Here is a 22,338-nt window from a genome sequence, read left to right as displayed (position 1 = left end):
GCACAATCTAATATTGCCAGTTGATTCCACGACAATGTAATCTTGGATGGACGGCAACACTAGGTTAGCTTTATGACAGCGCCTTGGCTAGTTTATGAGCAAAACAAAAATAAGACACAAATACAACATATAACACAGCTCACACTCTGATTTTTCAAATTGTAGTGCCTGAGCTGCACCGTTCACCTGTTCAGACTTCAAATTTGACCACAACCCTGCCCTCCTTGTGTAGCAGATCAACTATAAAGTGAAAGAAATGGTGACAATTTGTCTTATTATAGAATAGGTTGCATGTGGCCTAATATAGCTGCCCACAATGACTGTAAGGACATCAGAACAGGACACAACTCCCAGAAGTGTGGATGGAGCACTTGGGCCGTAGTGCAGGGGGCAGGGGCTAGAACATTTAGAATGGGATGGCCTGGTAAGACCCAGAGATTTTACTGGGGTGGCAAACTGGATAAGAAAAAATAATAATAAAATATCATTACTGAATTGAAATGACTAATGATTAGAAAGCTAGCCAGGCAGCACTGTATAAAGGAACCTACAAAAAACGGTAAAAGAAAATTGGTTAGCATGAAGAGCCATTGTAGCTGACTGATTTTTGATAGTTAACGCATCTTCATAATGTAGCACAGAGGGGCAGCACTGCTGAAGGGACTCACATTCACTCTCCTGTTTACTGTAAATTAGCCTCTCACAGCAAGATGCGCTAAATATTAAACGCAGCGTCATCAGACCGTCATAACTGGTAACTACCTTGATGACAGATTTTTTCCATAAAGCACAACTGATTCTTTATTAATAATGGCTGACTGTCTCACTTTCCATGACTGGGACAGCCAGAAGTGTAGCCATGCTTCATTTCAGGGTGGCACTGGCCATCACTAGCCACCTCTTGGCTACGCCTCTGGCAGTTGGGGTGGCTGGAGCATGGTGACCGGACCCCCTAACATCTTTACTGGCCATCTTATATTGCTACTTATGTAATTTTCCCAGACAGTGAGCATATATTGATCCACTGGCTTGATAAGATCGGCACCCCGCTGACTGTTTGATACTTCTGGTCCACCCTCTGTCCTGCATACAATCTCTACTTAATTTCTCCTCAAACAGATTATTAAATGCACACAGACTTTTATTTTAGAAATAAAAAACTGAGACTAATAAACTAAGACAAATATTACAAACAACTGAGGGAGAAAAAAATAATGACTAGGTCTGATTTAAAATGATTTTATAGAAAATGTTCTCGCTGACACTGCGCTGGATTAGAATTACTTACTAAACTAATTTACAAAGTATAACTAAAGAAAGGAAGGAATAATAAGGAAATTGGACTGTGAGTGGAAAATAAGCAATAATAAGTGGAATTTTGTCTAATATTCTGCTTAAACGCTGGTGGGCCACCCAGAAAATGCTGAGCAAAACGCCAGTGGACCACCGGCTTTGCCATAAGGCGATAAGTTAATAATTACACAGCTGGCCTACCAACTTGGTTAACATAGCAATATGTAGTAATAAAGCTAAAAACACTGTCGTTTCTTCTTCAGTGAAGGCCATTTCAGTATGAGAGGCCCATTCATTTATCTATTGATTGATTTAGTTGGTTGATTGATTGATTGATTGATTGCACTGGGGCCCATAAGGCCCTAGTATGGCTCCTGCTGGAACTTCTCATAGCATTGGTAGCATTGTTTACCTACTTCTGTGAGGTCATATTCCTTTCTCTGGGAACAACAGTAGGTGCTAAACAGTGGTAACTATCAGGTGTGACATGAAGTGCCTCAGTGGTCTTTGACTAACAGTCCTCACCCTCATGCTAATCATGACATAATGTAATGATGATTAGCATGCTAATGTGTTTTGGTCGTCATTGTTCTCAGTAGATGTAGGAATTCATTGTTGTTCAAATAAAGCTGGGTTTTCCCATCATTCATTCGTTTTGGCAAAAAAATTGAATGACTCATTGAAACAATCCCACTCGTCTCCTCCAGCCAGAGGGGCAGAGCTTAGGTTTCCTTTAAGCGCTGCGTTTCTGAGAAGGACAGAGATCTGATTTTAAAATGAAAGTAATAAGACAGTATTACACGCATTGTTTAAACAAGTTTACAACATTTGATTAAGTTCTTCAGTGTCCACTAAAGGCAAATTTGTGAAAAAAGAGCAATTTTTTCTCTTTTTCTGAAGTTGGTGAGAGCAGTGCCACTGCTCACCAGCAGAGGGCGCATCCTAGAGCTCCCGCTTAGAGTGCGTTTCTCATTCTTCCCCAGTGGAAAATGAATGGAGGCCTCACTAGGGGAATTCAGCAGCGACTTATTAGGTGTTTATGGGGGCGTATGTTCCTCTGTTCCTGCCCCTCTCTGTCCCAAATAAAGGAAGGCTGTGGTCAAATGAGTCTGCAGTGCACTGACACATTTAATCATCAGAGCATCTCTGTACTGAGTGGAGGTTTTAGCATTTCAGGATGTTTCCAGCTCTAAGTGTGACTCTGACTGTTCTTCTGCCACTTGCAGGTGAGATCTATCTTGTCCTTACTGAACATAAATGTGAATAACAATTGAAAAAAGTACAGAAAAAGTCATGAATTTACTTGATTTAAATGTGTTTGTATCATTTACATATAATATGCACACTTAAAAATGATGGTTCTTCAAGGGTTCTTTAGTAAGGAAAATGGTTCAATATAGAACCATGAACACTCAGAGAAACCTGTGCACGATTAAAGAGTTCTTTGCATCTTGAAAGGGTTCTTCAGACTGATGAACAATGTGCTGTAGATGGTTCTTTATAGAACCGCCTATATAGAAAGCCTATATAGGGTTCTTTTATTTAAACTTTTTGGTGCTATATAGAACCAACTACAGCAAATTCTCCATCAATCTGAAGATGGCTTTCACTGACAGGACAGGCTCACTGGGCACCAGCTGGACATTACATTACATCTCTCTACTTATGCACTGCCACTTTGTTTGTACATCCATAAATATTTCATATTGCACAACTGTTAGCACAGGTTATCGTTTACAGTGTGTAGTCACTTGGTTCATTCACTGGAGGGGACATGCACCACTGCATTGTCAACTGTATCGTATTTATTTCTGTACTGCACAGAAATTTTTTTTTTTGTTGTTGTTTTAGTATAATCTATCTATTTATCTATCTATCTATCTATCTATCTATCTATGATGCAAAGAACGCTTTAATCATGCAAAGGGTTCACTGAATGTTCATGGTTCTATATGGAACCATTTTCTTTACTAAAATCCCTTGAAGAACCATCATTTTTGAGTGTGTAGGCCTAAATTACATCAACGCAAGTTTGTATTTCAGTTTGCGTACTTTTGTTAAGTGTTTGAATTCATTGCATCACAGTTTGAATCAAGTAAATGTAATGCATTGTTGATTTCAGTGTAATAACGTGAGCTTATTCCTACATTCATGGGGATTTTCAGATGCTACAGTGGTGCATAATGTAATATGACGTAATATAATAATCCAACTTCTAAACCTGATACTGAAAATGGTCGTATTTCTTCTGTAGCTGCTTTGCAGATGAACCTCAGTCCGAAGAAGGTGCTGTACAAAGTTGGAGACAGAGAGGAAATTAAGTGTAGCATGAATGAATGTCCAGAGGAGGTGAAATTCTCCTGGGGTTCACTGGGCGACAAACCTCTCTATGCTGACTATAAAACATCCCCAAAGGAATCAGTTCTGATCTTCAGCAGCGTGACCAAAGACCACGAAAACATAATTAAATGTACAGCGAAGTGCAAAGAAGTGTCCAAACAGGCGACAGCGACAGTGAAAGTGTACTGTAAGTCTATAACTTTATTATTATTAATCAGCTGCAGAGGTGGAGAGAGGAACGTTAAAGCACAGCCAAGCAAAAGTGCTGTTACAGTACGTAAAAGCAGCTGCTTGAGTAAAAGAAAATGTTACTACCCACCTCCTGCAGTCAAAGTGGAATACCACCATTTTTTCAAAATTTCTGCATAATTACATGGTTAGGATGTAAGCAGATTCATTCAGAGTGGTTTGGTGTGAAATGCTCTGTTCTAGAGAAACTTGCTGAGTCAGAATTGTTCACAGTGGTGGTGATAGGAACCAGACGTCTGAACTGAATAATGCCTGTAAAAGAGCCCTCACAGAAAGTAAGCACATTAGATGATTACGAATGCACTAAATACATTTAGGTATACGTTTTAAGGCAGTTTTGAGATACAATTTGAGAAATATGCTTCTGGAAAAAAAAAAGGCTATATTTGTGCTGGAGACATCATGACCCCTTTTTCCACCACCCCATAAAGAAATCTGAGTTGCTAAGTTTCCCTGCAGTGAACCATTTTATATCAGACCACTCTGAATGACTTTCTCATTGATTAAATTATTCGGAAATTTGGAAAAATCAGCAGAATTCCTCTTTAATTAGAAGATAATCTAAACTAAACATGATGACATTTTTGTTTCATTTGCAACCCTGACTACTTTTGGTTTTATATTTCAGCTTTCGCAAAGGACCCAGTCATCTCAGGGCACGACAGCTTAGTGTTAGGAGTGAAGAGCACGTTGACCTGTGAGGTCACTGATGTCTATCCAGCAGAGTATATGGAAGTGGAATGGCTGCGGGGAGACACTGTCATGCACACACAGGAGGGCCAGCCTGACACTCAGACTATTCGGTCCGATTACACTTTCACACCACAGAGACAGGATGATGGAGAGCAGATAACCTGCCGGGCCTCACTCATGCTACCAGACATACCACCAGATCAGAGTACCAGAGAGACCACCATATCCTTGACTATACTGTGTAAGTTCATCAACTCAAATTTACAGTTAACAGCAAAGCAGCAAAGCCTTAAAATAGTAGTTTGGCGAAAATCATATTTACACAATTTCCCTGGATATACAAGAGAATATAGACATATATTTTCCTACAAATTGACACTATCGCATATATGGGTCATTCTACAGAAACGTCCACTTTTCTATCTATCCATAGGTGTCACTGGTGTTACTGATCGTCATCGGTGTTACACGTAATAAAGGTAACACCAGTGACATTTTTAATGAAAAATGCATTTTACAAAATAACTGCTAGAGCATCAAACCACATGTTGTAAATCATGGAATATCCACTAAAATATGTAATTTAATCGATTTGTATTCTATATTTTCACAGTTACCTAAGAATAAAGTCGGTCACACCAGTGACTTCAACTGCAAGCTTCATATGAAATCATGAGCTAAATGAGAAAATTTGAGAAAATGTGCTTTTCTTCATAGATCCTCAGAAAATAGGTAAAAGGAAGTCAAGTGATGTCATCAATGTGATTTTTATTTCAAAATAAGAGATTTTTTGCTACGCGGTAACACCAGTGACACGACTCCCGAGGACAACAACTTTCATTATATATTTCATAATATTTATTTGCCATTTATTTTCTTTATGTCATTTAATTTATATATTTAATAGTCATGTATAGATTATTGGAGTCATTTGTAGTTTTTTTCTTCAAAATATGTCTCTCACACTTCTGTGGTGCTTGGAATTCTTTGATTCTTCGATAATTGATTTAAAAAATAATATCGCTAAATTGAGGCTCAAGAAGGTGTAATTGTTAAAATAACTTTATTTTAAAAAATAAATACATTGAAACGCTAACATGTTTTTTTTAAGTGTAACATATCTGTAAATGCTAGGGACACAAAAATGGACGTTTCTGTAGAATGACCCATTAATCCACATATGCATACATATATGAAAACACATATTGAAGTATATGTGCATACATGAGCATATATTAAAATCTTTAAAAATGGCACATATATTTTACAATGTCACTAAAATATCACAGATAATACACAAGCCAGAACATGCATACGTAGTTTTCTGCCAATGAGCAAGCTAAAAGGCTAATGAAGCTAAGTACCTTATCAATTAGCATTGTGCTAACTGCATGCCTAAATCATTACAGACTGCACCAGACCATGATAACAGACCTGCTTATGTGGTTTCTGACAGCGTTATCCGTGAACATGGACATAAGTATGTAGCGTAGCTAAAAACAGCAGTAGCAGCCATGAAGCCTTAATCTTTTTTCTGAATCTGAAGTTTTGTGCATTTTTTGAGGAATACACTGTCACACAGTGTCAGAAACTACATAAGCAAGTCTATTCGAGATTACTTAACAACGCCGCACAGTTTGAAGCAAATGTGTGGTGATTTAGACGAGCATTCTGCACAACGCTAACTGTTATATTAGCCCCGTAGCTCCAGTGCAAAAACTAAAGCAGCAAACTTCAGACGCTAAACCTGTCTTTGCTGGTTGACTACATTTGGAGTGAAGGGGTAAAATAATTTAGACTGGATGGATCGTTTTAACATTTGCTCTTCATGTTGGACAGAATGCATGTTCTCACTCTCTGCTCTTTCCTCCAGCTGCACCAAGCAATGTGAGAGGGTCTGGGTCAACCACAGTTCCAGCTGGCTCTGCTCTCTCTCTGACCTGTGACGCGGACGGCAGTCCGGAGCCAGTGTTTTCTTGGAACGTTCTCAGGCCTGATGGTCAGAGGGTTAGAGTAGGAGAGACGCGGGAGCTTTCCCTTCCTAACGTGACTCTGTCAGATGCAGGGGACTATGAGTGTGAGGCCAGCAACAGGATTGGGAAAAAGACAGCCACAGTGACCGTTACCATTCACGGTTAGTGGAAACATTTCCGTACCGTTGCCTACCTTACATTTGCATTTGTACTGTCACTTGAGGTAAAGCTTCTACCTTAGTAGCATTACGTCGAATTCCAGTCTAAAACTAGTATTTAACGTTATTTATTATGTATGTATTATTCTGTAGTGCAGTATTGCACCGCTTAGCTGCATCAGTTTGACAGAATTCAGAATTTTGTTTCATTTTTTGTGTTTTGGCCCATTCATGTTCTTTCACTACAATACCCAACATGCAATCACACCATTATTGGGAACTGCTACAGAACTGACTGCTAGCTACTGATCTGTGGTCCTTGCTATTTGTGATGTGATATAGCATTAACCTCAACTGGTCATCAGACTTTTTTCTTTGTTAAATTGATTGGTCAGCCAGCTAGCGAAAAAAGTTTCAAACAGCCCAAAGTATTGTGGTCTTTTAAAATGTACTTCCGCCTTCGAGATGCATCATCAAAAGGGGATTTTCCTAGTCTTTAAACCAGAAAATCCCACTTAAAGACCACTGTTGCACCACTGCAAGAGGAGAATAGGCATGTTTACAACAGAAATAGCACTGATTAAATTTTTTTGGTTGGAGTATCCCTTTAATTAAAGACCGAGTCACGTCTCTGACCTCACAGTGAATCAAATTGGTTATGACTCTTTAGGAAACGATTCAAAGCTTCTCTCATATTTCACCACAGTTTGACTCACTTTAAGATTCACACAGCTTTAAACTGTTTGACAGCTTTAAATCTACTACATCAGTTTCACTCAGTTAAATTCAGGCCCAGCGCTGTGCTTTGAGGTTCACTCATTTGGTGCTTCATTCTGCAGGTCCTCCAACAAACACTGTGATATCTGTGTCCCCTGATGAGCCAAAGGAAGACGAGTCTGTGACCATCTCCTGCGTGAGCAGCAGTGTTACAGAGAGCCATCTGGTCCTGAGTAAGCTGCTGGATGGAGCAGAGACTGAGCTGGCGTCTGATGAAGGGCCTCGAATCTCCCTCTCTTACAGCTCTGCCAGCATCAATGACTCAGGCCTCTACGTCTGCAAGGCTTTCAATGATTACGGCAGCCAGGAGGCCAGTGTCCAGCTTCTTGTTCAAGGTGAGTCTCTTAGCAGTATTGAAATGTTTCTAAGGGATTTTTTTATGCACGGGGGAAAGTGTTGTCCTGCAGCTAAATTAATGTACAATAGAGAATTGCCTGAATGGAGTAAACCAGACTTAATCTCTGTCTGGGAAAATGTCTGCAGCTTTTAATACATCATATTTCATTAGCTTTGAGCTTTGCTCTATTATCAAAAAATGTGAATGATGCTGCGCTGTAGGGAAAAATAGCCAAATGAAAGAAAAGTAAAATGAAAAGTACATGAGCAGTGAAATGAAAAGTGCAAAGGAAGATGTCGAATGACCAAGCTTTAGTAAGGATGGTTTGATTTCTGGAATGTGGTTTAAACAGCTGCATGCTTCACTACATTTAGATGCGGTTATGTTAAAGGGACGCAATGGCCATCATGAGAAATTGCATCATCATTACATCAGTTGTAAACATGCCTAGACACCTCATACAGCCGTGCCACAATAGTTTTGAATGAGATTTTTGGTTTGAAGGCTACAAAACCCACTTCTGATGATGTATTTTAAAGGTGGGAGAAACCTTTTAAAAAACTACAAAGCGCTTCTGGGCGGAGACTTGAGGGTGGGTTAATGATACTCACTAGCTGGCTAATGCAGAGGGACACCAGATAGCTGGTGTTACTGCTAGGAAACTGTGTATCATCAGTGGTACCTCAGTGGTACATGTATGGATTTTTTGGGGGAAGATTGCCATGTTTGCATAATGCATGCTGGGTATTGTAGTGAGCAAACACTGATGGACAAAAACACAAAAAGGATGCACAACCGTGAATTCCCTTAAACCGACATGCAATGCTGCACTGCAGAATATTACATAACATGACGGAAAACATATTAAATATTAGTTTTAGCTCAGAATACCTTTTTAAGAAAAGCGGAACTGACTGTCCACTATAAGTGTCTTATAAACTGACAGTGAAGAGTGGCCTTACTGTATAAAAGTCAAGACTCGTGAAAGACAGTTCGTTCACGTTTGTAAATAGAATGATGATCGTAGCTGACTCTCCAAAAAAAGTAACTTTACAGGAGAAGCAAAAATGTTCTTAACTTACAGTCTAAGTTAATGTGAGAAGATTTTATTTTAGGTAATTTTGGAACATTTCTGTTGGTCCATTTATCACGAAAATGTGATAGCATTTTGATAGCAATTGAAAAATGATATAGAAAAATAAAATTAAATAAAAGTACATTAAAAATGGAGATACTAGGTTTTGTTCCGGCAGTGGTGATATGTTACTGAATAAAGCTATATGTTTTAGATGCTAATGGACGTCCAAGTTAAATTAACATGCTCATATTGGTTTGTTTCTAAACAGAAAGCAACCCTATTACCATGTTGTGTTACAATACCCTGTGCAACACTATCTAAAATGATCTATGATGTGTCTGAGTTTGCCTGTGATTGTGAGCTTGCGTCTGTCAGCTCCAGGCGAGCAGCTGTGGTGTGATTTTCAGCTTTCCAACAAAACAGACTGTGTTTTCAAACAGTTTTCCAAATGCACACTAAGCCTTGGAATAGATCATGCCGCGAATTTGGATTATCCAGTGAAAATCCAGAACAAGCCCAGGACAGCGTGTGTTATGTGTTGAGAAAACTGACCCTAATTACAGTTTTGGCAAACCTGCCCTTGTGCACCATGTCTGGCTAATAATATTTGATATCTCAGCTCAGTCTGGCCCTCTGTTTGGGCATGTGAGGCGCTTGTTTTCTTTTGTTTTCATCTTTTGACCTCCGCACCAGTTAACCTATATAAAATCATTGTCCTGTACAAGGCCCAGGCTAAATACTGTCCATTGGATTTTTGACAGCTTTGGTAAACTAAACTGTTTTTGTTTTTTGCTTGTGTCTTTCACCTTCGTCAGCTCATCCTCTGGAGGTGACCCTGCAGCCAGACCTGAGCGTGATCACAGTAGAGCGAGGGTCAGTCCTGTCACTGTCCTGTGAGGCCTCAGGCTGTCCTCACCCACACTTCACGTGGAAGGGTCTGGAAGATAAGCCACGATACAGAAGCAGTGACACTCAGACGGCCGTATCCCAGCTAAACTTGGGGCCTGTGGGGCCGAAAGAGGATGGGGCTTTTATCTGTGAAGTCAAGTGTGGCTCTGTGGTGAAGTCCAAACGCACCGAGGTGAAAATTTTCTGTAAGTATCATCGAGGTGTTAGTATTTCAGAGCTGACAGGAAATCATTAACATGGTGATCTGTTTTGAAGTGCACATTCAGCCAAAAATGACCCCTCACACTGTAACCATGAAAATGGGTGTAATGTATCCATGGAAATAGGAGTAGCATAACCATAGAAACAGGTGTAATGTAACCATGAAAATGGGTGTAATGTAACCATGGAAATGGGTGTAATGTAACCATGGAAATGGGTGTAATGTAACCATAGAACAGGAGTAGCTTAACCATAGAAATAGGTGTAATATAACCATGGAAATGAGTGTAGCATAACCATGAAATCAGGAGTAGTGTAACCATAGAAATGGGTGTAGTGTAAACATGGAAACAAGTGTAACACAACCATGAAAATAGAAGAAGCATAACCATAGAAATGGGTGTACCATAACCATGGAAATAAGCATAGGTAACCATGGCAATGAGCATGGTGTTATCATGAAAATGGGTGTAGCACAACCATAGAAACAGGTGTAACATAACCATGGAAATAGGTGTAGCATAAACATGGCAGTGAGCATACCATAACCATGGAAATGGATGTAGCATAAGTATTAAAATCACCGTAGCATAACCATAGAAACGGGTGTAGCATAACCATGGAAATGAGTGTAGTATAGCCATGAAAATGGATGTATGGATGCATAGCTAAACAGCTATGAAGGGCTTGTTTGGGGTCTGTTTGAAATGGTCTGTTCGACTACATTTGGGGTCAGGAGTTGTACTGATTGTATTGATTTGATTACAGTTTTTCAGCAAACTGTTGCATTAAAACAAAGTACAGTAATGAACATAAAGGAAAGTAATCTACTGAAATGTATCAGTGCATTTTTTGTGGTCAAATATGATGTGAAAACTGAAGCCGTGCTTTCAGTAAAACAGCCTTGTTGGACCATTAAGCTAGAGGACAACATTTGCTGCACAGCACTGAATAAGCCCCTCAAAGTCTTTGTCGAAATGAGATGTGCATTATGCTTGAGTGCGCATGTAATCACTCATTCACTCAGTTTAATAAGTTCTGAAACCAGAACTGATAAGAAGCAACCACTGATACAGTTATTAGGGAGGATGGAGAGAAACGGTGATAAAAGCATCTTCAAGGTTTTTGAAGTGGGAGCAGCCATCAGTGTTACGTGCTCTTCTAACTTTAGCATTATTATGTTTGAGTTCACTGAATCTTCTCTCGAAATGTTCTGTTCTTTCTCTCCTGCAATGAGGTCACACTTTTTTACGAAAGTGCCAGTTTGTTTACATTTTTCAGCAGAATGATGTGGTTCAGCTTTTGTAGGTCAGGTTCCTCCTTAGATTCACACATGATGTTTCTCATTTTCTCCTTCAGCCTTCCCCTCACATCCTGCCGTTGAAAGCTCTGGAACTTCTCTGGAGGGTGAGATGACCAATTTGACCTGCACGGTCCATGACGTGTTCCCTGCTGACCGTTTCCGTACGCAGTGGCTGGACGGAGAGACGGAACTGTTTTCACAGACATGGTCTTTTGCTAATGGACTGCAGACCCTTAGCTCAGTCTTCTCCTACCAACCTAACGGGAGTGACCATGATAAGAACATTAGCTGTAAGGTTTCACTGGAGATGGATGGAGTGCCTGCTGAGCTAGCGGAGAAGACGGCATCTATCACCTTGGCAATGCACTGTGAGTGAATGCAGTTTTTTGGGGAGTTTGAGGTGCTATTCCAAATGCATATGGGTCATACTGTATGTCCAGAATTGCATCATAGCAAGTCATGCGGTGAACTAGTAGTATAAAGCTGCTTGATGAAGAGTGTCACAAATGTGCTGAGGCTAATGGAAGCAGCATAGTTTTGGCTCAGTGGGGACCAAGAGGGGGGCAATAAGTTTTTTTTTTGCCATTTTGCAGCTTTATAGGCTTGGCTTAGGGGCTTATATGGGTATAGCAGATCCATAGTAATCAATGAATTTAGTGTTACCATGGTAACGGGTGTGGTACAACCATGAAAATGGGTGTAGTGTGACCATGGGAATGGACGCAGTGTTACCATCAAAATGGAAATAGGCTTTCCATATAAAAACAAAAATGGAAATGGGTGTAGCAAGACCATGGAAATTGGTGTAGTGTTACCATAGAGATGGATGTAGTGTAGTCTTGGAAATGGGTGTACCACAACCATAGTAATGGATGTTACATAACCATGGAAATAAATATAGTGTAACTAGAAAAAAGGGTGTAGGGTGACCATGGAAATGAGTGTGACAAACTATGGAAATGGTGTAGCATAACCATGGAAATGACTGTAGTGTAGTCATGGGATTAAGAATAGCATTAACATGCAAATAGCTGTAGCACAACTATAGTAATGAATGTTGCATAACCATGGAAATAGATGTAGTGTAACCAGAGAAAAGGGTGTAGTGTGACCATAGAAATGATTGTAGCGAACTATGGAAATTGGTGTAGCGTAGCCATGGAAATGAGTGTAGTGTAATCATGTAATTGAGCATAGCATTAACATGCAAATGGAAATGGAAATGGGTGTAGGGTGACTATGGAAATGGGTGTGACAAACTATGGAAATTGTGTAGCGAAACCATGGAAGTGGCTGTAGGGTGACCATGTAAATAATTGTAGTGAACTATGGAAATATGTGTAGTGCAATAACTGAGCATAGCATTAACATGCAAATGGGTGTAGCATAACTATGGAAATGGGTGTAGCGTAACCATGGATAGGGGGGGGAAGTGTAACCATGGAAATGAGTGTAGGATGACCATGAAAATTAGTGTAGCAAACTATGGAAATGGGTGTGGTGTTAAAAATGGAAATGGGTGTAGTGTAACCATGGAATCGTTTTACACTGGTCATACCTAACAGTATTGCTGTTTTTGCAGATGCCCCACGACAGACCACCATCACCGTGAGCCCGCAGAAGGAGCTGAAGGAAGGGGAGAACATCAGCATCTCCTGCCTGACCGACAGTGCTCCAGAGGGACATGTGGTTTTGAGGAAAGTGCTGGACGGTGAAGAGATAGAAGTCGCATCCAGTGAGGGAACGCAAACCTTCTTCACAATCCACTCTGCTGAGCTGTCTGACTCTGGAGACTATGTGTGCGAGGCTGTCAATCAATACGGAAGTCATAGAGCCAGCACCCAGATTAGTGTACAAGGTAAAAATGATGTACCATACTTTCACACCCTCATTCAGTCCACCAGATATAAGTGTTCTAACACCTGTAAACATATACATTAGATTTCTATTTACCTTTTCTATAATGATCATGCTCTGATTATAATTACGAACAAGAACACAGAGCATTGATCATGGTAAGACTGGACTGGGAAACAGTCTATTTTATCTCACATGCAAGAAATGGATGCCTAGTTGTAAGTGAACCGTACTGACCTTCACTTGTCTTGTTATATCTTAACCTACAGCACCTCCCAGAAACACTACAGTGAAGGTGTTACCATCCACATCGGTGCAGGAGGGCCAAAACATCACCATTTGCTGCCACTCGGTCAGCTTCCCCCCACCTGCTATCATTCTCAGGAAGCTGGACAGTGGGATAGATATCTACTCCCCCAATGGCACCTTTACACTGATCAACCTCACACCCAACGACACAGGTCTCTACCAGATCAATGTCACCAACGCCCTGGGCTACGAGACTGAGGTCTTCAGCATTCATGTAATGGGTAAGAGACATTGAAAGAGTTATCTGAATGCACAGTGAGATTTAGGTGGTCTTAAGGCTACGATTACTGATTATTTAAACAGGCAGTTACACTTTTATGGTGAAAAACAGAAGCCATATCGCCCCCTATGCTTCCTGGAGTGTATTGCAGTCTGTCAGAATAAATACTTGCATCCTATTGACTTTCTTGAGCAGCCCTAGTTAAGATGTTTTTTGATGGTTAAGATGGTGTTATTAAAAGTGTTTTAAGTCATTTCTAACTTCTTTATCCTCTTTTTGTTTACTTTTTAGAGAGACTCTCCAGTCCTCCACCCAGTTGGAACATCTTTATTACTCCATTCCTTGGTCTGGGACTGTTGACCTCCGCAGCCGTCGTGCTGGAGTATCTAAGGAGAGCGCGGCTCAAGGGCTTCTACGAGCTGAGCAAGTGCCAACCAGGCACTGTGTAGACTGTGTGGACAAACGCAGACTTTGAGTGAGATTAGACTCTGCTGAACTGAATCAGACTCCACACTGAACTGAATTAGCTCCCTTGCTGAACTGAATCAGACATCAGACTGAAGTGAATCAGAGTCCATGATACACCTTATGAGACTGCTGAACTGATGCAGATTCTACTAAACTGAATCAGACTCCACTGAACTGAGTGAGACTCCATACTGAACTGAATCAGACTGCACTCATGAACTGAGTCAGACTCCATGCTGAATGGAATCAGACTCCATGCTGAACTGAATCAGACTGCACTGAAGTGAATCAGGCTCATCAGTCATACTGAACGAAGTCAGACTCCACTAAACTAAGTCAGACTCGCCTTGAATCAGATTCCACTGAACTGAATCAAACTCCTTGCTGAACTGAATCAGACTCCATGCCAAACTGAATCACACTGCACTGAAGTGAATCGGATTCATCAGTCATACTGAACTGAATCAGACTCCACTAAACTAAGTCAGACTCCACTTAAGTCAGACTCCACTAAACTGAATCAGACGTCATGCTGAACTGAATCAAACGTCATCCTGAATAATTCAGACTGTGCTGAAGTGAATCAGACTCCACATTGAAAAGGTTCAGCCTATTCTTAACTGAATCGCACACCACTGAACTGAGTCAGGCACTAAATGAATCAGATTCTTCTGATCTCAACTGCACTGTCAGTGCCTGCTTCTCCCTTGGTGTGGAGCTGCAAGATTAATGAGGCTCCAGTGGTGGACAGCTGTTGCTGGAGGACAGCTTGGGAGAGATAATGAATGCTGCACAGCACGTGTCCACTTGAGGAGCCATATGTTATTACTACTGTTTGTATATTTCTGTTTGTGAGAGAGCGAGAGAATGAAAGTGTGATTGAGTAAAAGTATGTGAAACAGAGAAAATGATGTACATATTATTTTGCAGAAGATAGTTGTTTCCTAATACAGCTACTTTAGACAGAATTTTCGCACAAGACACAGTACGAGATAGACATGATATACTCACTGTTTTTACTGTAGTTTTTGTTGTGTTTTAGCGAGACCTTCATAGCTCACACATGTAATAGCAGAACTGAAGATTGGTAATATTCATTCCATTCTCATGATTTTTTTAGTTACTGTTCAGAACATCTGTGTTTCCTTTGTTGGTGTATATTCATGTCTTACCTTTCTAAAAGTGAGTGTAAATGGAAAATGTCTTCACTCTAATAAATATTTATTACATGAATATATTACGTTTCAGCCCTGTCATTTCATTATACAGTATATATATATATATATGTATGTATGTATATATATGTGTATATATATATATATATATATATACATACATATATATACCGATCAGGCATATCATTATGACCACCTCCTTGTTTCTACGCTCATTGTCCATTTTATCAGCTCCACTTACTGTATAGGTGCACTTTGTAGTTCTACAATTACAGACTGTCGTCCATCTGTTTCTCTGCATACTTTGTTAGCCCCCTTTTACCCTGTTCTTCAGTGGTCAGGACCCCCATGGACCCTCACAGAGCAGGTACTATTTGGGTGGTGGATCATTCTCAGCACTGCAGTAACACTGATGTGGTGGTGGTGTGTTAGTGTGTGTTGCGCTGGTCTGAGTGGATCAGACACAGCAGTGCTGCTGGAGTTTTTAAACATCTCAGTGTCACTGTTGGACTGAGAATCGTCCAGCAACTAAAAACATCCAGCCAACAGTGTCCTGTGGGAAGCGTCCTGTGACCACTGATGAAGGACTAGAGGATGACCAACACAAACTGTGCAGCAGCAGATGAGCTATCGTCTCTGAATTTACATCTACAAGGTGGACTGACAAGGTAGGAGTGTCTAATAGAGTGGACAGTGAGTGGACACAGTGCTTAAAAACTCCAGCAACACTGCTGCGTCTGTTCCACTCAGACCAGCGCAACACACACCACAATCTTTCTATATAATTCCTGCTAGTGCCAAGCTAACAATGGTGTACATTCATTTCTCCACACTGGGAAAAAATATTAAGCCAGTTCGGTTTAAGTGTTAATATTTGAAACATTTGAAACTGTGACAGACATTTAAGTGGCATAGTCTTTATGCTGTAATTTTACAGTGAATTTGGTAAAAACGAACTGTATTTTATTGGAGTCGTCTGTTAGCCTGTTAAGTTTAAGCATAAAGACTTCATATGCATGCAACTTATAACATACATACATACATCATCTAAACCGCTTATCCTTCTGGGTCGCGGTGGGGTGCTGGAGCCTATCCCAGCTGTCATTGGGCGGAAGGCAGGATACACCCTGGACAGGTCGCCAGTCCATCGCAGGGCAGACAGACAGACATAGACATTCACACACTCACACCTAGGGGCAATTTTAGCATGTCCAATCAGCCTGACTGCATGTCTTTGGACTGTGGGAGGAAACCCACGCAGACACGGGGAGAACAGGCAAACTCCACACAGAAATGACCCTGGCCGCCCCGCCGGGAATCGAACCCAGGCCCTTCTTGCTGTGAGGTGACAGCGCTACCCACTGCACCACCGTGCCGCCGTGCAACTTATAACAGCAAACCATTATTTTTGACTTCACATACGTACAATTTGCAACTACAAATGTGCACGAGATCCTGCTGAGTTTCCTCTCTTTCAGTTCTCCCTTTTGGAGAATCTGCTAAACATGGCTTTTTTTTTGTTTTTAATCAAGCAGTTGATCTTAACTGAGCAATTGTGACAGCCCTGCTGTTCTATGTGCTGTGATATTATGTGATGTGTGGGGAATCTGGCTGGAGTTTACAGAGGTGGGGGAATTTCTGTTGGAGTTTCCTACCAACTCCCTACTATGATACACACTTTCGTTTAACTTTCATTTTCAGCTTCTTTTTCCGGGAATTCGGCTATTAGAGATTTTTGTTTATGAAAGGGAGTAGGGGGCTACTTTTGGTGGCGCCGTTTGGAACAGGAAGTTGATCTTAAACAGCTCAATTGAGGGAAGTCTACAATTAGCGAGCGGCTTTCGTTTTTCCACTGTTTAAATGATCTCCAATAGGGCTGCAAGGAAAAATAAACAGCAGCATAAATTGTGCCTGAAACATATTCATTTACAAGAAGAGCACATTTTTGCTGTGCTGATAGACAATGAGAATTTTGAGATCAGGGATTTTGATTACTTTGATGGCCAGGATATAAATTAAGCACAAAAAAGCCCCCAAAAAGAAATGATAAGTGAAATGACATAATCCCAGTTACTAGATACCAAAGCTGTACTAAAATAGTGTTATTAGTGTTTTCAGTGTTGATAATGTTTCTGTTAAAGATAGTTTAGATGGAAACATTGATGACATCAGGCTGTAAAATGTCCAGCAGGCAAGTGTCCAAAGGCACAGTCTGATAATGTAGCACAAAAAAAAGTGATGATGAGCCGTCTACTGCGTTTATGTCTCCATCTGGATGATTCATGTTTGATGAAGAGAAAGCCAAAGGGAACCTTCAACGTTCTGCCATTTTGAACCAGAGAAGCCATTAAGTTCGGTGATGGGTCTTTCCCATTTTTACCCAATAAATTATTCAAAATGTCACAGCAAAGTACCATTAAATGAAAAACCTCAGCAATCTAACAACATGCAAGCTATTTTCAGAGGTGGGTGGTAGGGATACACATTAAGGGGCTGCACTATAAGAGGCATAGCCTGTTACTATGGTAGTAACTACTCACATTTGCTTTGTTGCCCTGTAGTGCAGCACTGAGCATCCCTCAGCCTCATCAGTTTGAGATTTAAAGCTGCGTTATGTCATATTTTTTGTAGCATTAAACAAAAAGAGATGTATAGTATGTATAGAGTATGTATAAAAGAGAACACACTAAAATATGGTGGGTGTGTGCTCTGCTGCCAGTCACTCTGGTCTCAAATGCAAAATCAACATTATACTGATGAAGATATGATGACAACAGTAGATAATTCACTCACATCCTCGGAAAACACGTCCTTCATCGAGTTTGCAAAAGTCCGCTTGTTGAGGGCTGAAGCACAAATGATGTTACAAAATGTTCTTCCACATGTTGCATGCAGTTACATATTTCCACCAAAGAGGTCTCCAAATCCCCAAATCCTACATAGTGTTGCTTTAAATGGGCCTAAAATAAGAGTTTAACATGTTGTTTGTTGTGTTATGCGGTACCCTGTAGTGCAGCACTGAGCATCCCTCAGCCTCATCAGTTTGAGTTCATGATTTCATATCCTTTTCATGTTATTGTCAACCCATGTTCTCTTCCTGCAATAACCAGCATGCACTGTATAAGGTATACAGTCTATGCATTGTCAGCAGGGCTATTTTGTTTAGGACCAAAAGGATCCCAAAAAGAGAAGAATAGAATCTAACAAACTTCAGATATAATGATTGATGCTGGAGAGCCCGAAACACTCCTTATAGCTTCAGTGTGAGGGGGTGGGGCTAAAGTGCCATAGGCCGAATAGATGGATATATTCTAGCAGATGGTAGGACCAAAAGAAATGATCTAAAATCACTTGAAATAAAACATTTTTACATTAATGTATATTAAAAGTTAAGAACATTTTTGTCTTCTCCTGTAAAGTTTCCTTTTTGGAGATTTTTTTTTGTTGTTTTTTTTTTGGACAATGACAATAATTGACAATGACAGTAATTGAATTAGTTTTTGTGACATCACAAAAACAATGTGCAGCTTAGTTTCTATATGTGTACTGGGGAGTGAACTACATCTTCAAAACAATGTTTACATACTATTGCAAACTATTTTCTTCTTCCTGTTTAATATGTTAATATTTAAGAGGGCATTATTTTCTCTAATGGATTAGAATGAATGAGATTTCTTACAATAAGCATGTAGGAAGCAACAGGTGCTTCACTGCTCTCCTCTCTTTCATCGCTGCTGAAGAAGCGCAGTGCCTATAAATGCACACACAGATCACACCTTTTTCCTCTCTCTCTATTTTAGACTCAGCACACAAATGAGGGTAAAAAGTGTTCTAACAAGCCCGAATCCAGTTCCTCACTCCTTTTTTTAGTGTCTATTGATTGCTCGTCCCGATGGTGCTCTAACAGGCTGTTGTCATGGTGATGGGCTGGCTCTCCTGCCCCTGGAGAGAGGGAGCGGGTCGTTTTTTCTGCCACTGCAGCTGAGGGAGGAGATGAGGTGCTGCAGTGGAGGTGTAAATGAGAGTGTATTCTTGGGCTTTTATCACACACACACACACACACACACACACACACACACACACACACACCATATCTGAGAGCAGTGTGTGTATTATTGAAGCAACACTCATTTCCCTCTCTCTCTCTCTCTCTCTCTCTCTCTCACTCACTTTCTCTCTATCTATCTTTTCCTCTATCTCACACTTCCAGCTATATTTAGTTACAGTGTTGACAAATCTTTGTCAAAATGACCTTTATTGGTGATACTGTGAGGTTCAGGGTGTTGACCCCCCCCCCTTTTTCTTTCCTCTCTAAATCATTTTTAAGAATGTGGGACCACTGAAATAAACACTACATCTATCTATCTATCTATCTATCTATCTATCTATCTATCTATCTATCTGTCTGTCTGTCTGTCTGTCTGTCTGTCTGTCTTTCTATCTGTCTCTCTGTCTGTCTGTCTGCCTGTCTATCTGTCTCTATCTATCTATCTATCTATCTATCTATCTATCTATCTATCTATCTATCTATCTATCTATCTGTCTGTCTGTCTGTCTGCCTGTCTGTCTATCTATCTATCTCTCTCTCTCTCTCTCTCTCTCTCTCTCTCTCTCTCTCTCTCTCTCTCTCTCTCTCTCTCACTCTCTCTCTCTCACTCTCTCTCTCTTACTCAGTCTCATTTCGTAATTGTCCATGCCCACTGTGTCTGGACTTTGTCTCAGTCCTGCTGGAGGCTCTGAAGGACATTGTGTGCTTTAGCTAAGATGTGAGTGTGTCCAGGGCTCTCAGGCTTTTCAGCTTCACTATCACATTAGACAAGGTCAAGCCATCCAGAGCCGTTTATCCTCCCCGGCACATTTCCTCAGCATTAGACTGAGTGTTCCAGAGCACTGCTGAACTGGACTGTTGCACAATGGCACAGTCTGCGATTTAAATCTAAAGCAGAGTTTGTGGTGGACGCCGTAAGCGGCCGGGTCGTTGCTCTCTAGCTGTTGTGCGTGGGGGGAGAACATGTTGTGCTGTGCCTTTCCGCCCTAAATCACTCAAATGAATGAGAAACAGTAACTCAAAACAACGATTTGTATTGTGCATTTCAGTTTAAAACCCTTTCTGTCAGGCACTTGTGTGCTGGAACAGTTGCGACCATTGACCCCTTGTCTTCTCATGCAGTGTGGTGCCTTTTCCCACTAAATCACTCAAATGAGAGACAGTAGCTCAACAATTTGTATTGTTTGTCTGTATTTAAAGCATGTCAGGCGTTTGTGTAGGACCTGATCTTTGACCCCTGAGTGAGTTCTCCCTTATGTAAGTCTTCAGAGGAAGATGTTCAGCAGAAAACGACAGTGTCCAGTGATTTGTGCTGTGTCCTGTCACTTTTAATCGCTTCCAGCTGCTGGTATTTCCTGGTGATCGGTGGCTGCTGAGACACTGTCCTTTGCGCTGCCGCCTCCTTCGTGTGCTCCCCTTTCTGATTACCCGCTGGACAATAACAGAATATTTATGGAGCAAGAGAACCCCCAGGTTGAGCAGATGGCGCATGACCTAGGGTCCCTCGTACTCACACAGAGCTATCTGCAGCTATCAGCAGCTTTTCAACACTCTCCATGCTGATGTCTGCTTTGTTTACACTGGCAATATTTGGCACGCACATAACAAACGTGTGGGACAGTCTAGAAATCTTTTCATACAACTGAGACTGTTACCTTTGTCAGTTTTTAATGTGTTATAATGTATTCAAGGCTAACCAAATCAAACACCATTTTACAGCTTTCAATACTTATTGATCCTTCCAAACGAGTGCCCAAATACTCTTTTAATAAGCTTTTTTTAGTCTTCCATTCATTGTTTCAGATCAGTGCACTGGCTGAGCTTGTCTCATGTCTTACATCCTTCAAAATGCAAGTCGCTTTCACATGAGAGAAGCACAGAGATCCAGTAAATCACGCCCTCCCACTTTCGGTAAATCTCCAAACTATTTAAAATAACAATTTACTGAAATGTGATGATCTTCTTGGTTCGGTAGTTACAGAGCAGCTCCTGAACTGTACTAACGCTCACTGAACATGTAAGCTAACCAAGTTTATTTGACACTATTTTGTACCATTCAGTGGCGAACCATGACTATTAGCGCTAGGCCTTCAGTTCGGGTCATAAATGTCAAAAAACACCTCTCTGATAATGCTAATTTCTGCTAGCATTCCTAAAGGATTCCTAGTAGTTTGTTAGCATTAAGCTAACACTGGTGCACATAAGCATTTTTTGGCTGTTTCAGATTATGGACATTTCAAGTTTGAATTTAAAACAGACACACACACTATCTAAACCGCCTATCCTTCTGAGACCCAGGGGGTCCTGGAGCCTATCCCGGCAGTCATCGGGTGGAAGGCACCCCAGACAGGCCACCAGTCCATTGCAGGGCAGGCAAACAGACATATACAATTACCCACACATTCACACTTAGGGGCAATTTAGCACGTCCAATCGGCCTGACAACATGTCTTTGGACTGTGGGAGGAAACCCACACAGACACGGGGAGAACATGCAAACTCCACACAGAAAGGACCCTGGTCGCCCGGTCGGGGAATCGAACCCAGGCCCTTCTTGCTGTGAGGCGATAGCACGACTCGCACTATCACAGTGACTTTTTCAGTAAAGAGCTCTGACACTTCCAGATATTTAGTGGTCTTCTCAGTTGTAAACAAAAATGTGATTGGTTGACTCCACTGTCACTTCCTATATATGTTGGTGGTTAATCTTATGTGTAAACATGCCCATTTGCACTTCTTCTCACTGCATTCTACTCACCGCTGGTGTCTATTTCTAGGTCGTTATGGAAATGAAGGAACCATACCGAACGTATCTGGGGCACCAAACAATCAGACATGCTGTTTGCTCTCGCACAGAAGCCTGCAATGAGACTCAAATACAGACATTTGCTATTCATGATTTTATTATTTTGTCATCCACACAAGCTAGAAAGTTATCGCTCTCAATCTA

At 40.9% G+C, this 22,338-nt stretch overlaps 1 protein-coding gene across 1 annotated transcript; it reads left to right on the top strand.

The window, feature by feature from the left end:
* Positions 1-2,391: 2,391 nt before the first annotated feature.
* On the top strand, positions 2,392-15,400 carry vcam1b (vascular cell adhesion molecule 1b). The gene is made up of 10 exons (XM_036586561.1): positions 2,392-2,519; positions 3,548-3,820; positions 4,511-4,816; positions 6,449-6,709; positions 7,546-7,818; positions 9,714-9,992; positions 11,368-11,679; positions 12,894-13,169; positions 13,438-13,698; positions 13,989-15,400. The coding sequence occupies exons 1-10, from the start codon at positions 2,471-2,473 to the stop codon at positions 14,144-14,146; spliced, it is 2,448 nt and encodes an 815-aa protein (XP_036442454.1). The 5' UTR covers positions 2,392-2,470; the 3' UTR covers positions 14,147-15,400.
* Positions 15,401-22,338: the final 6,938 nt, after the last annotated feature.

This window comes from Colossoma macropomum, unplaced genomic scaffold (genome assembly GCF_904425465.1).
Source record: "Colossoma macropomum unplaced genomic scaffold, Colossoma_macropomum, whole genome shotgun sequence".
Taxonomy (NCBI): Eukaryota; Metazoa; Chordata; class Actinopteri; order Characiformes; family Serrasalmidae; genus Colossoma; species Colossoma macropomum.
The sequence above is the reverse complement of the archived record's forward strand: the minus strand, read 5'-3'. Positions and strand labels throughout refer to the sequence as shown.